General features: G+C 52.2%; 1 protein-coding gene across 1 annotated transcript in view; it reads right to left on the bottom strand.

The window, feature by feature from the left end:
• The window catches only part of unc13a (unc-13 homolog A (C. elegans)), a 340969-nt gene that overhangs the window by 91410 nt on the left and 232164 nt on the right, over positions 1–17395 (bottom strand). Inside the window, exons 26-27 of the mRNA XM_067968623.1 lie at positions 14778–14912; positions 3007–3140 (exon numbers count right to left, since the gene is read on the bottom strand). Of these exons, the coding sequence (XP_067824724.1) occupies positions 3007–3140; positions 14778–14912 (269 nt within the window). The remainder of the gene's footprint in view (positions 1–3006; positions 3141–14777; positions 14913–17395) is intronic.

Here is a 17395-nt window from a genome sequence, read left to right as displayed (position 1 = left end):
TGCATGATAGAATGAAATGATAAAAGGACAATGTACCTGACAACATATAGTGCTCTTTTTGTTTGCCTATTTAAGGTGAACTTCACAATCATAAAAGGAAATGTGTATAGTCCTCACTTTTAGCATAACCTACTTCCACAGGAATTTAATGCTACTAGAAGTAATCACCACTTTTACTTATTTAATGGGGCTAGAGTATAAGAAAACAAATGCATATGAAAAAAAGGAAAAGCACATTTTTTCATTTTATTACTCTTCAATTTTCTTCTTTCCTCTGCTGCAACAAGAACAACAATTTGCATTTATATAGTGTCTTTAATGTAGTAAAACATCCCAAGGCACTTCACAGGAGCAATTATAAAACAAAATTTGACACCAAGCCACATAAGGAGATATTAGGACAGACACCCAAAAGTTTGTTCAAAGAGGAAGGTTTTAAGGAGTGTCTTAAAGGAGGAGAGAGAGAGAGGTAGAGCATTGGCGAGGTAGAGCATTGGCGAGGTTTAGGGAGGGAATTCCAGAGCTTAGGCAGCTGAAGGCATGGCTGCCAATGGTGGAGCGAAGAAAATCGGGCGTTGGCCATCCTTTGGTGCCTCAGCCAAATGGCAAATCTTCATATAAACATAAGGAATGCCATCCTACAGATTATTCTGAACATCGTAGGTAGATTTTCCAGCGTGACATGATCCTTGGTGGATCTTCCGCTCACCCAATGAACTCAGTGCTGACCACAGTGAATTTTTTGGGGTCTACTTCGTTTAAATTTTTAGGCAGCACACCATTGGTGTTGCTGCCTGTGATTGCCAACTTAAAATAGGGAGGGGGGAATGGCAAGAGCTGCATGATTCAAATGCCTGCAGCTGCTTAAAAGGCCTGGCTTCTTTAGGACCAGTTTTGTTTGCAAGAAGGGGAAGCCTTGTCCACTGAATGTGGGAGAGGTCAGTTTCAGGGCACAGAGCCGTCACATTATTAAGAGTATGAAATAGAGATTATGCTGACCCAAATCAGGACAAGAAGGGATCCTGTTTGAGATGAGGGGGAGGAGGCCGGCCGTAGGAACTGCCCAAGCACAGTGGAGAGAGGTAGCTTTGTCAGTTAGGGCCACCTGTACCACCTGCGAGATAGATGGTAGAAGTTTGATGATCTTGGGTAATGTATCAGAGGGCAACAGAACTGGATCCCAATACCCTTGGGAGAGCGGAGAAAGTTGAAGGGAGGGAGAAATATGATCTCCGGCATCTATTTTGTAGCACTGCGGTACTTTTTTTGTGTATGTATATGGCGAGGAGGGAGAAAGCAGTCAGGTCTGCTTCATACATACTGCAAAATGATGTGTCTCTGTTGTGCTCTGATTCCGCAGTACTGGATTCCTATTACTAGAAGCCCTTTTTTTTAAAAAATTGAGCTGCGGCAGGAGAGCTTCATCACCTGGTGGTAGAAACAAAAGACTGCAGCATTTCTCACACCAGGTCCCCAATGTCAGTGCAGTCAGTTTCTGGAGTGATGCAGATTGCAAACCCATTTTAAAGAAATGGGATTTAAACTTTTTTTTGAGCGACCCAATAGATCACAAAGTGAGTGTGTGCTCATCTGATATTTATAATCACCCATTAGGCATGACAATCACAATAGCCAGGGCGCGGGAGGGAGTAAGGTACAAACGGTCCGAATTGAATGCCTGCTCAGCAGGTGCTGGCACTGCCAATCCATTCGACCTGCCTTTCTACTTTCAGAGAAAGAGCACGGCCTGTATTTAAGGGGAAGCTTGGTAATCACCTGAGGGAGAAAGGATTAGAAGGATATGTTAATAGGGTTAGATGAAGAGGGGTGGAAGGAGGCTTGAGTGGACCATAAACACTGGCATGGACCAGTTGGCTGAATGGCCTGTTTCTGTATTCTATGTACATTCTATGTAATCTGACCATTTTAGGGAAAGTAAGAAGTCAGCTACACCATCCCAGAATGCACTGGACTAAGTATGTCTGTCTGTTATAACCACCTTTGCTTCACTGTGCTGAAATGATTCAAGAGCTTACAATTAATGCCCAGAAGGTTCCGCAGGGCCATCATCACTACCAATCTTTATCCGCAAATGTTTCTTTACTCACAAAGTAACTTCATGGACCAAACAGGAAGCCTCACATGACATTCAATTGCTTGTTTTATGCACCTTTATCAACCCATTATGATCTGTCTGCTGACATCTCAGTTGAACTGCATCTCATGACATGTAGAGGGTACTGTCTACATTCTGCTCAAAAGAGAAGTTAGCTCGTAACACAAGAGAAAGATTGGAAGTTGAGGAGGCAGACATTCTTGACCTTTTAAAAGGATGCTTTCGGAGTATCACATATACAAGTGAGCATTGGGAATAATGAAATTCCCAAAATGGATGGAAAATCATAGGCTGCACACCAATGATTTCCTGATATGCGTAACTAGTGGGGAAGGCTCCTGCCGGTTGCATGCATTCAAAAATTTGGCTCTGTAATGTTAAATTAGCTAGTTTCAGGGATCAGACTAACCATACAATAAGAGACTAGACTTAAAAAAAAAACTCCATTCAACAACCTCAGTGAAACATGGCAAACATCTTTACCTTTCCATTTTTGTCCGATTACGCCTCTGTGAAGCGCCATGGGACATTTTTCTGCATTAAAGGCACTATATAAATGCAAAGTTGTTGTTGGCAACAATAGATTAAGAGATTGAGGAATTTCTATCAATTACTGTTAAAGTTAAATATTGCTACAGTTGAAGAAGCTCAAAGACTCTGGGCTATAAATATTTGCACTTCATCAACATACTGAAGACAAAAATAACACTCTTTCCCCATCCCCTGACTCTTATGGCAGATGGTCGCCTAGTAAAAGCTACAATCTTAAATTGTCAGATAATTAAACACCTGCTTGAAGGTGCAACATGTGCACTGGATTTTGTAACACATATAATACAGTTTTTCTGTCATCTGCAAACTAAAAAATAGACAAATACATAGATACTTACTGGTTGAGGCAAGGTGTATATGAATTCTTGTCCTCTTCTATGATTGAAACAATGAGTGTGATAAGTTTGGACCAAAAGTCCAAATTTTTGATGCTAGGCCCTTGCTCCTCTGGGGGGACCTCAGCTTTTTTATTCTGTAGGATTAAAAAAAAGTTTTTCTAATGGATACAAAAAGTGCCTTATTTTTAGTAGCTAACTGATCACCAGCCTAAAAATACCCACCAACTAAAAGTGTTATTGTGGTGAGTGTTACATCTAAGTGCTGATCTTGCCTACTTCTATCCCTTCAATGATGAATGGTTCAAATTTTAAAATCGCCACTGCCTACCCAGGAATTAGCTTGTATTCCCTATATTGAAATAGGTTGCATTAGAACATGAATAACTTAGATGGCATTTAATTGCCTCTTGCACTGAAACCCGTATAAGGTTATGTTTCATACTGCATCAGAAAAGTATCAAACTACACTTTGTTAAAATGCTCTGCATAAATTCTGTTGGCTTGTATAAATTAAACGATTGGTACAAATGCAAGAAAACTGCTAAAGACTGTAGCTCTGTTATGTGACACAAGGGTCCTGATACCAAAGCTCACTGTTTGGAAGAATGGAATATTGTTTACAGAGATGAAATGTGTTAACATTATGAGACTATAGAAGGTGACATATCATGCAAGTTGTACAGCAAATCAATGCTCAATAATGATATTTTACAGTTAACCATACAAAATATACGCTAAAGGTTTAGGTTATTGACTATGATCATTTTAATTTTACAAATAAGTATTAGCAAAAATTATTCTTAAGGCCTTTCAATTGATATACTTATCTGCTTATTGTTCACTGGTTTTAAGGCATTACACTTTTGGGAAGATGTTTTATAAATAAAAGACACATTAGAGGTCATGTCACTGTATAAATATAGATGGGAATAAGTGTAGCCTTGTACAGATCATATGGTCTCTGTATAAATAAAAAGCTACAGCAGGCTTTTTCTTGTGCTTCAAAGCTGGTCGACAGGTGCCAGTGTGTCTGTACTATTGTATATGATCTATGTTCTTGACTGGTTTAATATATCGAGCCAGGAAGAACATGTTTCAGATGTGTGAATGATACCCATCCTGTACATAATTCATTCTGGAACAGACATTGTCAGAGAGACAGATGAGCAAGCAAGGCATTGTAAGACAGATCTGGATTTCTATGTATGTGAGATTTTCTGGTATCTCTAGGCAAACCAAAGAGAAAATAGAATGTATAAACCCCAGGTTTGGAGACTGCTGAGCAATGAGAAAAGAAGGAAAAAGGACAAGACATGTAACATCTCCAGGGAACTGTATTGATATATGCACTGAAATGAGAGATAGACTTGTGGAAAAGACTATTTACCGTTTACTGCTAAAGAAGCAGAGGGCTTCATCAAAGGTCTGGGAGTTTAGTAGCTAGTCATTGTGTAAAAATGTGCTGTTCTATGCTTCTACTATTTAAGGTACACAGTACATAAAACGAGAATGCAGAGTGCACTGGTAAACAATGAACTATGTGAGTCAAAGGTATGAGATCCCTTGCTGGGCAGAAATCCAAGAAGCCGTAGATTCTGGGGCATGAAGTCCACTTATGGGGAGCAAAGCAATACCACCGAAAGGAAGAACTGTCCATAAAATAGCCTAATCCTTGATCGCAAAGTATAAAATAAAGGTTAAGTGAAAGAAAATAAATGTGTTACATCCAATACATGCTATCATACTCTCATCTGGATGATATAGATCACTATTGTTTTGAAAGAGGCACTGAAAGATTGTGTGAAATATTAAAACCTGAGAAATCTGTGCTGCCTTTTGTTTTTCTAATTATTAACAAACGTGATTTGTAGTTTATAGCCTGAGATTTGGGGGTAATTTTAACCCCCAAGGACGAGCAGGTTGGGGGCGGGTGGGAAAATGGGAAGGTTTTAACGGAGGCGGACAACCAATCCACTCTCAGGAGCCAGTTTGGTCAGTGAAATCTTTTAAGGAGGCTGCGTGCTTCCATTTTAACAGCTGTTTTAATTTTAACTTCTGGGGGCTGGGATTCCTGGGCCTTCTGATTCTCGTCACATAAAAGGAGGCGAGAAGGCCCGGATCAACAGGTGAATGCCTTTATTGCATTGCTTGTGGGCCAGAGGAGCAGGAGTGTGTTTCCTCCAGGTCCAACCAGCTTAACTGCCACGATCCGACACGTGCTTGGCCGACCCCCTCCCCCCATGTCCAACCCCCCTGATCTATCAACGGCCTCCCCGATGTTGCTGACCGCACCCCCCCACTCTGATGCTCCACCCCTGGTGTCTCCAACCCCCCACACGATAGGGTCAATTTTAACGGGGTGCCGGGAAGAGGGTGGGGGAGATTCCTGATGGGAAACCAAGAAGTATGGGTTGCCCGGACATCCTTACAATTTTGATGCAAGGACGTCTTTCATTTCTCTTCTGCAGGTTTCCCGCCCGACAGGCTGCCAGACTGAGAGTTTGGCTATCACTGCATAGGTATTTCCATCTTCCAGAAGAACTTGAAGAAACGGCATTACCATCGCCGAATCCCCCACCATCAACATTGACCAGAAACTTAACTGGACCAGCCACATAAATACTGTGGCTACAAGAGCAGGTCAGAGGCTGGGTATTCTGTGGCAAGTGACTCACCTCTTGACTCCCCAAAGCATTTCCACCATCTACAAGGCACAAGTCAGGAGTGTGATGGAATACTCTCCACTTGCCTGGATGAGTGTAGCTCCAACAACACTCAAGAAGCTCGACACCATCCAGGACAAAGCAGCCCGCTTGATTGGCACCCCATCCACCACCCTAAACATTCACTCCCTTCACCACCGGCACACAATGGCTGCAGTGTGTACCATCCACAGGATGCACTGCAGCAACTAGCCAAGGCTTCGTCGACAGCACCTCCCAAACCCACGACCTCTACCACCTAGAAGGACAAGGACAGCAGGCACAAGGGAACAACACCACCTGCACGTTCCCCACCAAGTAACACACCATCCCGACTTGGAAATATATCGCCGCTCCTTCATCTTTGCTGGGTCAAAATCCTGGAACTCCCTACCTAACAGCACTGTGGGAGAACCTTCACCAGACGGATTTCAGCGGTTCAAGAAGGTGGCTCACCACCACCTTCTCAAGGGCAATTAGGGATGGGCAATAAATGTCGGATGGAGAGCAACCAAGGAGCGAATGCCAGCTGGTCAGTCTTGGGAGGGGGGAGGGGGGGGGGCCGGTCAGTCATCGGAGAGGGATCATTCATTGGGGGGGTTATCAGAGTCATCGGGGGCTCAGTCGTGGGGGGGGGTGGGGCGGAGGCTCAGTCGTGGGAGGGGTGGGGCGGAGGCTCAGTCGTGGGAGGGGTGGGGCGGAGGCTCAGTCGTGGGAGGGGTGGGGCGGAGGCTCAGTCGTGGGAGGGGTGGGGCGGAGGCTCAGTCGTGGGAGGGGTGGGGCGGAGGCTCAGTCGTGGGAGGGGTGGGGCGGAGATCGTGGGGGGGGGGCGGGGGCGGAGATCGTGGGGGGGGGCGGGGGCGGAGATCGTGGGGGGGGGCGGGGGCGGAGATCGTGGGGGGGGGGCGGGGGCGGAGATCGTGGGGGGGGGCGGGGGCGGAGATCGTGGGGGGGGGCGGGGGCGGAGATCGTGGGGGGGGGGCGGGGGCGGAGATCGTGGGGGGGGGGCGGGGGCGGAGATCGTGGGGGGGGGCGGGGGCGGAGATCGTGGGGGGGGGGCGGGGGCGGAGATCGTGGGGGGGGGGCGGGGGCGGAGATCGTGGGGGGGGCGGGGGCGGAGATCGTGGGGGGGGGCGGGGGCGGAGATCGTGGGGGGGGGCGGGGGCGGAGATCGTGGGGGGGGGCGGGGGCGGAGATCGTGGGGGGGGGCGGGGGCGGAGATCGTGGGGGGGGGCGGGGGCGGAGATCGTGGGGGGGGGCGGGGGCGGAGATCGTGGGGGGGGGCGGGGGCGGAGATCGTGGGGGGGGCGGGGGCGGAGATCGTGGGGGGGGGCGGGGGCGGAGATCGTGGGGGGGGGCGGGGGCGGAGATCGTGGGGGGGGGCGGGGGCGGAGATCGTGGGGGGGGGCGGGGGCGGAGATCGTGGGGGGGGGCGGGGGCGGAGATCGTGGGGGGGGGCGGGGGCGGAGATCGTGGGGGGGGGCGGGGGCGGAGATCGTGGGGGGGCGGGGGCGGAGATCGTGGGGGGGGGCGGGGGCGGAGATCGTGGGGGGGGGCGGGGGCGGAGATCGTGGGGGGGGGCGGGGGCGGAGATCGTGGGGGGGGCGGGGGCGGAGATCGTGGGGGGGGCGGGGGCGGAGATCGTGGGGGGGGCGGGGGCGGAGATCGTGGGGGGGGCGGGGGCGGAGATCGTGGGGGGGGCGGGGGCGGAGATCGTGGGGGGGCGGGGACGGAGATCGTGGGGGGGCGGGGACGGAGATCGTGGGGGGGCGGGGACGGAGATCGTGGGGGGGCGGGGACGGAGATCGTGGGGGGGGGCGGGGGCGGAGATCGTGGGGGGGCGGGGGCGGAGGCGGAGATCGTGGGGGGGGGCGGAGATCGTGGGGGGGGGGCGGAGATCGTGGGGGGGGGGCGGAGATCGTGGGGGGGGGGCGGAGATCGTGGGGGGGCGGCGGAGATCGTGGGGGGGCGGCGGAGATCGTGGGGGGGCGGCGGAGATCGTGGGGGGGCGGCGGAGATCGTGGGGGGGCGGGGGCGGAGATCGTGGGGGGGGCGGGGACGGAGATCGTGGGGGGGCGGGGACGGAGATCGTGGGGGGGCGGGGACGGAGATCGTGGGGGGGCGGGGACGGAGATCGTGGGGGGGCGGGGACGGAGATCGTGGGGGGGCGGGGACGGAGATCGTGGGGGGGGGCGGGGGCGGAGATCGTGGGGGGGCGGGGGCGGAGGCGGAGATCGTGGGGGGGGCGGGGGCGGAGATCGTGGGGGGGGCGGGGGCGGAGATCGTGGGGGGGGCGGGGGCGGAGATCGTGGGGGGGCGGGGGCGGAGATCGTGGGGGGGCGGGGGCGGAGATCGTGGGGGGGCGGGGGCGGAGATCGTGGGGGGGCGGGGGCGGAGATCGTGGGGGGGCGGGGGCAGAGATCGTGGGAGGGGCGGGGGCGGAGATCGTGGGGGGGGGGCGGAGATCGTGGGGGGGGGGCGGAGATCGTGGGGGGGGGGGCGGAGATCGTGGGGGGGCGGCGGAGATCGTGGGGGGGCGGCGGAGATCGTGGGGGGGCGGCGGAGATCGTGGGTGGGGTGGAGATCGTGGGGGGGGCGGAGATCGTGGGGGGGGGGGGGAGATCGTGGGGGGGCGGAGATCGTGGGGGGGCGGAGATCGTGGGGGGGGCGGAGATCGTGGGGGGGCGGGGACGGAGATCGTGGGGGGGGGCGGGGGCGGAGGCGGAGATCGTGGGGGGGGCGGGGGCGGAGGCGGAGATCGTGGGGGGGGCGGGGGCGGAGATCGTGGGGGGGGCGGGGGCGGAGATCGTGGGGGGGCGGGGGCGGAGATCGTGGGGGGGCGGGGGCGGAGATCGTGGGAGGGGCGGGGGCGGAGATCGTGGGGGGGGGCGGAGATCGTGGGGGGGGGCGGAGATCGTGGGGGGGGGCGGAGATCGTGGGCGGGGACGGAGATCGTGGGCGGGGACGGAGATCGTGGGCGGGGACGGAGATCGTGGGGGGGCGGGGACGGAGATCGTGGGGGGGCGGAGGCGGAGATCGTGGGGGGGGCGGAGGCGGAGATCGTGGGGGGGGCGGGGGCGGAGATCGTGGGGGGGGCGGGGGCGGAGATCGTGGGGGGGGCGGGGGCGGAGATCGTGGGGGGGGCGGGGGCGGAGATCGTGGGGGGGGCGGGGGCGGAGATCGTGGGGGGGGCGGGGGCGGAGATCGTGGGGGGGGCGGGGGCGGAGATCGTGGGGGGGGCGGGGGCGGAGATCGTGGGGGGGGCGGGGGCGGAGATCGTGGGGGGGGCGGGGGCGGAGATCGTGGGGGGGGCGGGGGCGGAGATCGTGGGGGGGGCGGGGGCGGAGATCGTGGGGGGGGCGGGGGCGGAGATCGTGGGGGGGGCGGGGGCGGAGATCTTGGGGGGGGCGGGGGCGGAGATCTTGGGGGGGGCGGGGGCGGAGATCGTGGGGGGGGCGGGGGCGGAGATCGTGGGGGGGGCGGGGGCGGAGATCGTGGGGGGGGCGGGGGCGGAGATCGTGGGGGGGGCGGGGGCGGAGATCGTGGGGGGGGCGGGGGCGGAGATCGTGGGGGGGGCGGGGGCGGAGATCGTGGGGGGGGCGGGGGCGGAGATCGTGGGGGGGGCGGGGGCGGAGATCGTGGGGGGGGCGGGGGCGGAGATCGTGGGGGGGGCGGGGGCGGAGATCGTGGGGGGGGCGGGGGCGGAGATCGTGGGGGGGGGCGGGGGCGGAGATCGTGGGGGGGGGGCGGGGGCGGAGATCGTGGGGGGGGCGGGGGCGGAGATCGTGGGGGGGGGCGGGGGCGGAGATCGTGGGGGGGGCGGGGGCGGAGATCGTGGGGGGGGCGGGGGCGGAGATCGTGGGGGGGGCGGGGGCGGAGATCGTGGGGGGGGCGGGGGCGGAGATCGTGGGGGGGGCGGGGGCGGAGATCGTGGGGGGGGCGGGGGCGGAGATCGTGGGGGGGGCGGGGGCGGAGATCGTGGGGGGGGCGGGGGCGGAGATCGTGGGGGGGGCGGGGGCGGAGATCGTGGGGGGGGCGGGGGCGGAGATCGTGGGGGGGGCGGGGGCGGAGATCGTGGGGGGGGCGGGGGCGGAGATCGTGGGGGGGGCGGGGGCGGAGATCGTGGGGGGGGCGGGGGCGGAGATCGTGGGGGGGGCGGGGGCGGAGATCGTGGGGGGGGCGGGGGCGGAGATCGTGGGGGGGGCGGGGGCGGAGATCGTGGGGGGGGCGGGGGCGAAGATCGTGGGGGGGGCGGGGGCGGAGATCGTGGAGGGGGCGGGGGCGGAGATCGTGGGGGGGGCGGGGGCGGAGATCGTAGGGGGGGCGGGGGCGGAGATCGTGGGGGGGGCGGGGGCGGAGATCGTGGGGGGCGCGGGGGCGGAGATCGTGGGGGGCGCGAGGGCGGAGATCGTGGGGGGCGCGGGGGCGGAGATCGTGGGGGGCGCGGGGGCGGAGATCGTGGGGGGCGCGGGGGCGGAGATCGTGGGGGGCGCGGGGGCGGAGATCGTGGGGGGCGCGGGGGCGGAGATCGTGGGGGGCGCGGGGGCGGAGATCGTGGGGGGCGCGGGGGCGGAGATCGTGGGGGGCGCGGGGGCGGAGATCGTGGGGGGCGCGGGGGCGGAGATCGTGGGGGGGCGGGGGCGGAGATCGTGGGGGGGGCGGGGGCGGAGATCGTGGGGGGGGCGGGGGCGGAGATCGTGGGGGGGCGGGGGCGGAGATCGTGGGGGGGCGGGGGCGGAGATCGTGGGGGGGCGGGGGCGGAGATCGTGGGGGGCGTGGGGGCGCAGATCGTGGGGGGGGGCGGGAGCGGAGATCGTGGGGGGGCGGGGGCAGAGATCGTGGGGGGGGGCGGGGGCGGAGATCGTGGGGGCGGGGGCGGAGTTCATGGTGGGGGCGGTCGGACATGGAGCGGGGGGGGGGGGCGGTCGGACATGGAGCGGGGGTGGGGGGGGGGGGGAGGCTGGGTTCAGCCGATTGCATGTGGGGATCGCAGCAGCTAAGTTTGTTGGGCCTGGAGGAAACACTCCTGCTCCTCCTGGCCCACAAGCAGTGCAATAAAGGCACTTGCCTGCTGAGCCAGGCCTTCTCGCCTCCTCTCGTGGCGTGAAGCAGAAGCCCAGGAATCCTGGCCCTCAGGAGTTAAAAATAAAAAACTTGTCAAAATGGAGGCCCACAGCCGCTTTGAAAGATTTCACTGACCGACCCGCCTCCATTAAAACCAGAAGTATGTGGGTTGGAAGCAGATTTTACTTTTTGATGATTTTTACCTTCCTACCGGCCCCCAACCCACCCGTTCATGGGGTTAAAATTTACCCCGATGTTTCTGATCCCCCCCCCCCACGATGTTTCCAACTCCACTACGATGCCTCCGACTGCCCCCACAATGTCCGGCCCCAACCCCCCCAATGTTATTACCTGGCATCTGCTCCCCGACTGCTTTCCCGTCCGACAGGCAGCCAGCCTGTCAATCTGGCTGGCTGTCGGCCGGGTAAGCTGCTGAAAAAATATAAAGGACGACCTGACGTCAAAATCGTCACAACATCCGGGAAACCCATATTTCCAGGTTTCCTGTCCGGAAATGCTTTCCCCTCACGCCCACCTCCTCCATGTCTTAGAATAAAAATCCAGGCCATACAGTCTGCCACAGCATTACTTATCAGTCAGTCGAAGAGACTAGGAGAGCAGAAAGTGTCTGATACGGTTTAATGAGCCTATCAGCAATTAGGGGATTTGTTGTTCACCCCGGGTACACCACCTTACAATTACTTTGGACATTTTGGTTCAGAAGAAGCATGTGAAAATAGAAACTTGTGTTTGGCATAAGAGAAAGTATTGGGATACCACCTGAACCGTAGTAACTTGCATCTATGTAGCATCATTAATGTGGAAAAATATTCCAAGGCAATTCACAGAGGAGGAATGTATGTACATCAACTAGGAGAAATGATCAAAAGCGTGGTTGAAAAGAAAGGTTTTGAGGAGGCTTTTAAAGGATGGCAGAGAGATAGCAGACTGAAGTGGTTAGGGAAGGAGTTCCAGATAGTAGAGCCAAGACAGCGGAAGGCTCTGCAACAGTTGGTAGAGCAGAGGGAGGGGAAATGTGTTGAGGGGAGAATCAGAGAACTGAAGGGCTTGGTCTGGAGTGTAATGCTGGAGGAAGTTGCAGAAATAGGGCTGGAAGAGGTTATAGATGGACTTGTAGATAAGGACGAGATGGTGGCGGCAGATGCAGCTGCACGGGTAGTCTTGATCTTGGAGAAAAAAAAGTTCATCAGCTGGTTTTGTAGATGAAGGTGGGAGGAAAGGATTGTATGTTGTTGAGAAGTTTGGGATTGTCTTTTTGCTCCAGGATGATGCTGGAGTAGGATCTGGATTTAGCTATGCAGAGGGAAGTTCAATATTGCCTAAGGTAGTCAGAACACATTCTCCTGTCATTTCTGAAAACAGAAAATAACACGCCGCCATATCAATGTGTATAAGCTAAACGACTTCATCAAATTTTATCTATCTTAACAAGCTTACTGCAACAAATTACAGAATAGTATTCAGAAGCAAAAAGACACAGCAAGATACTAATTGTGTACAATGACCAAACTTATGAATTGATCAGTCTTATTTAACAAAAACACATCCAAAATCCTTGCAGCTTTCTTTAGTAAATTTTTGAAAATATGCAGTATGGTAAATTACATGGGAATAATTCCTTACAGGGCTCCTACTGGTACCTATTAGAGTCTCTAGATTATAAAGTATCTTTTCCTTTGAGAAGAAATTGTTTGATTTTTAATAGTCAAAGCAATCAAAATGTTAACCATTTTTAACACGTAGGTGCTCAAGGTGTAGCATGAACTGAGGATTTGGGCAGCTTAATGATCTGATTTTGACACCTAACGATAGAATCAACATACGAGATACCCTGTGCCCTATAATTTGATTAAATTGGGATCAAAGGCTTACTGAGACTCATATACTCTGTCTCTGGGCAGCCGTTACCATTTTCCAAGGATGTGGAGATGCCGGTGATGGACTGGGGTGTACAAATGTAAGAAATCTTACAACACCAGGTTATAGTCCAACAGTTTTATTTGTATTCACAAGCTTTCGGAGGCTTTCTACTTCGTCAGGTGAGTGTCGAGATTCATTGAAAATTACCGCATATATAGTCATAGAACAATGCTTGGTGATTACAGGTAATCTTTCCAACTGCCCGTTATCAAGGCCATCAATGAATTGAATAGTGTTCAGACAGAGAAACCTTAGATACCAGACAACTGAATATACAAACGGCCAGAACCAAAGACAGAGAGGGAGAGAGAGAGAAACATCCAAAAGGAAGAGAAAGAGAGAGAATGACCAGTTGTATTGAAAACAGATAACTTTTTTTTCCCCCTGGTGGGGTTACGTGTAGCGCGACATGAACCCAAGATCCCGGTTGAGGCCGTCCTCATGGGTCCGCCATGTTCTCCGCAGCCTTCAACATGTCATCGATGACGACGAACACCTCGCTAAGGCCATCCCCACGCCTCCACTACTCGCCTTCAAACAGCCACCCAACCTCAAACAGACCATCAAAAGGCAGCAAATTACCCAGCTTTCAGGAGAACAGCGTCCACGACACCACACAACCCTGCCACAGCAACCTCTGCAAGACATGCCAGATCATCGACACAGATACCACCATCACACGAGAGGACACCACCCACCAGGTAGTTCATACTCCTGTGACTCGGCCAACGTTGTCTACCTCATACGTTGCAGGAAAGGATGCCCCGGAGCATGGTACATTGGCGAGACCATGCAGACACTGCGACAACGGATGAATGGACACCGCGCAACAATCACCAGACAGGAGGATTCCCTCCCAGTCAGGGAACACTTCAGCAGTCAAGGACATTCAGCCACCGATCTTCGGGTAAGCGTTCTCCAAGGCGGCCTTCGAGACACAAGACAACGCAAAATCGTCAAGCAGAAATTGATAGCCAAGTTCCGCACCCATGAGGACGGCCTCAACCGGGATCTTGGGTTCATGTCGCGCTACATATAATCCCACCAGGGGGGAAAAAAAGTTATCTGTTTTTAATACAACTGGTCATTCTCTCTCTTTCTCTTCCTTTCGGATGTTTCTCTCTCTCTCCTTCTCTGTCTTTGGTTCTGGCCGTTTGTATATTCAGTTGTCTGGTATCTAAGGTTTCTCTGTCTGAACACTATTCAATTCATTTGATGGCCTTGATAACGGGCAGTTGGAAAGATTATCTGTAATCACCAGGCATTGTTCTATGACTATATATGCGGTAATTTTCAATGAATCTCGACACTCACCTGACGAAGGAGAAAGCCTCCGAAAGCTTGTGATTTTCAAATAAAACTGTTGGACTATAACCTGGTGTTGTAAGATTCCTTACATTTTCCAAGGAAACACATGAACACAACCTTAACATGACACCAAAAAAAATGTGTCATGTGACAAAAGTCCTATTTTCATCATCCTGAGTTATACTTTACCTGCTGTAAAGCCGAGAAACCACCTACTTTAAGAGGTTTCACTTGCCCAAAATGCTACAGGTGTCAGGCCGGTGTTGAGCTGATACACTAATTCAAAGTTACTAAGTTATAAATGCAACCTGAAAGGAACTTGGAACATCTGAAAACATATTACTCTGGATCATCTAAAATGTTTTAAATAGAATAGGCCCTGCCACCAGGATTCTTGAATGTGGAGGTCAGCTACTGTTAATATGTGATCATTTTATTAATGTACATGCCCTTCTAAAGTACCCTGGTATTTTAATGAACATGCTACAGTAAATTAATTTTAATTTCATTTAAGTGCAGTTCTGTTATGCTATTTCTGTCACCGTGCAAAGTATGAGCATGGCTGGAAGGATTCTCTTCCCTTCAGACCAATTAAACCCCATTACATTCTAAACTGTGTATGTCAGGAAAAGGGATTAGTTAGACATCAAAGTAAAAAAAAAGGCTGCATATCAAATTATAAGAAACTTTATTGAATCCTTGTAGAATTTCCTAATCAATCAAATAATGACATTTATAAATAGGATATGTACTTACCGGATCTGTCTGATATTCTCGGCTGTACAGTTCATGGCAGTTATTGAAGATGTATTCATAAGTGGAATTCAGACAAGCTTTTACACAATCTTTAACTACTTGACTGGCCCGTGGTGGGCTCTGCAGTTCTTGAACCTAAAAACAGAGAATTAAATAAGTCTTAAAATATTACAAAATTGTAAGACATTGTTACATTGATCTATACTTGCTTAATGCCTCTAATAGGCAGCACTCCCTCAGTATTATCACACTAGATTTTACATATATAAGAATTGTTAGGCAAAACTGAAAATCTCTCTCGGCTGAATTTTACTTACTTTAAGGAAAACAACATGTGCTGTTCCTACAGTTGAGGAACGAATACATCTTTTATTCTGTGCTCTTCATGGACTGCTCTGACCTTTTTGATTGTGTAATCAAGAAATCATCAGGCACAGTAATACCTCAGGATGTGATTACACATACTAATCAGAGCCCATTCTCCATCTTCCAGTTAATTTTCACTACAACCCAAATTTGCTTAATCCACATCTTGAGGCTTTTTATTCCATCTCCCATAATATCTACATTGCCGCCTTCTTGATGTTCATATTGGATCTTTCTTAATGTGTAGATTCCACCTGCATAATTTAAACATTTTTATAATCTCCAAAGAACATGTGTCCAGTGCCTTGGATAGATGGCAATATCTGTGGAATAATTTATTTCCAAAAATGTGAAGCCCACAACTTAATTTTCATATCCAGATCTATTTTGGTAGAATTTTGGTGGCAATGTATTTCGAATTGAAGTCACTGATCTCCTGTTATTCAAGGTCAGGAAAAGGGAATATAATTGGTGTTTCCCCTCCCTCAGTGCTGGGCCTTGCAACCCCTTTCCCTGCTATCTACCCACTCCAGTCCTGGGCTAGTGAGTGATCCATTGTCTTGGTTCAAGGTTAGTCATGAGTAAAAAGAAAGAGTGGATGAATGCTGGTATTTCTTCCCAACATTATATACAAATGTACAAAAATGATGGACAGGAAAAGACCAACTGGTCCATCACGCCTGTCCCATTCAGTTATGATGCCTCATGCATCATGATACAGACGCTCTACCCATTCGGAGCCATGTAATTTCCTGGGAGTGGTGAAAAATCAGATAAAAACCGAGGCCAATTAGGGAAAATTCCTCTCCAACCCCTATAGGCAATCGAAACTAGTCAAGGAGATCACATTCACCTCGATTAGGATTCAGGTTGCTTATTTGCACAAGAAAGGGCTGGCAAGTATCTTGTTCTTTGGTTAGATCCCAAATATTCCATTGCTTGATTATTCCCCCTTACCAACAAGAAAGGTAGCTGCTTTTTGTTTTTTGTAAGAGGCAGAAGTGTGAGAAATTTAAAGGAGGTAGTTTTGGTTGCACCCAGAATTCAGCGCTAAAGGAATGCCAAAAACTACAGGACGGTCTGGGAAGTGAGTACTCTTAAAATTAATACTTATGCATAAATAGTTGGGGTCTTTAGGGATGTTGACAGAAGGTGCTGACCAGTAATGTGTGTGACCTGCATGATTTGGGCCTTTGGAATCACAGGATAGCCAAGAGAAGTACACATCAAATGTTGGAAGATTGTGGTGCTTGAGCAGAGAAGTGCTGCTGACCACATTCTACAAAATACAGGGGGATGAAACATTTTGGGTGTGGACCATTCACCAAAGCAGTTTTGATGAAGGATCCACACCAGGAATGTTAACTCATTTGTTTTCCCCGCAGATGCTGCCTGATTTGCTGAGTGGTTCCAGCATTTTCTATTTTTGTTTCAGAGGTCCACTATTTGCAGATTTTTTCTTTCCATTCAAACAAGTATAACAGGTTCAGTAATAAAGCAGCCAGCAGCATGGGAGAGGAGTACAATTTGCAATGCAAATGTTTGCCACAGCACCAACTCTGACTGTCTCTAAAAGCTAGAGCACAGGTACAAAAAGTAATCAAAAAGACTAATGGGATATTGGCCTTTATCTCAAGGGGGCTGGAATACAAAGGAGACAAAGTTATGCTTCAGTTATACAGAGCCTTGGTCAGACCCCATATCGACTACTGCATTCAGTTTTGGGCACCGTACCTCGGGAAGGATATATTGGCCCTAGAGGGGGTACAGCACAGATTCAGTAGAATGATACCAGGGCTTAAAGGGTTAAATTATGAGGACAAATTTGCATAAACTTGGCTTGTATTCCTTTGAGTTTAGAAGGTTGAGATGTGGTCTAATTGAGATGTTTAAAATGATAAAAGGATTCAATAGAGTAGATACAGAGAAGCTATTTCCTCTGGTGGGGGAATCCAGACCAGGGATGGTGGGGGGTGCACAATTTTAAAATTAGAGCTAGGTCATTTAGGAGTGAAATCAGGAAGCACTTTTTCACACAAAGGGTAGTGGAAATGTGGAATTTGTTCCTTCAAAAGGCAGCGGCTGCTGGGTCAATTGTAATTTTCAAGGCTGTGACCAACAGATTTTTATTAGGTAAGAGTAACAAAGGATATGGATCAAAGGTGGGTAAATGGAGCTGAGGTACAGATCAGCCATGATTTAATTGAACGGCGGAACAGGCTTAAGGGACTAAATGGCCTACTCCTGTTCCT

This window comes from Heptranchias perlo, chromosome 29 (genome assembly GCF_035084215.1).
Source record: "Heptranchias perlo isolate sHepPer1 chromosome 29, sHepPer1.hap1, whole genome shotgun sequence".
Lineage (NCBI taxonomy): Eukaryota > Metazoa > Chordata > Chondrichthyes > Hexanchiformes > Hexanchidae > Heptranchias > Heptranchias perlo.
The sequence above is the reverse complement of the archived record's forward strand: the minus strand, read 5'-3'. Positions and strand labels throughout refer to the sequence as shown.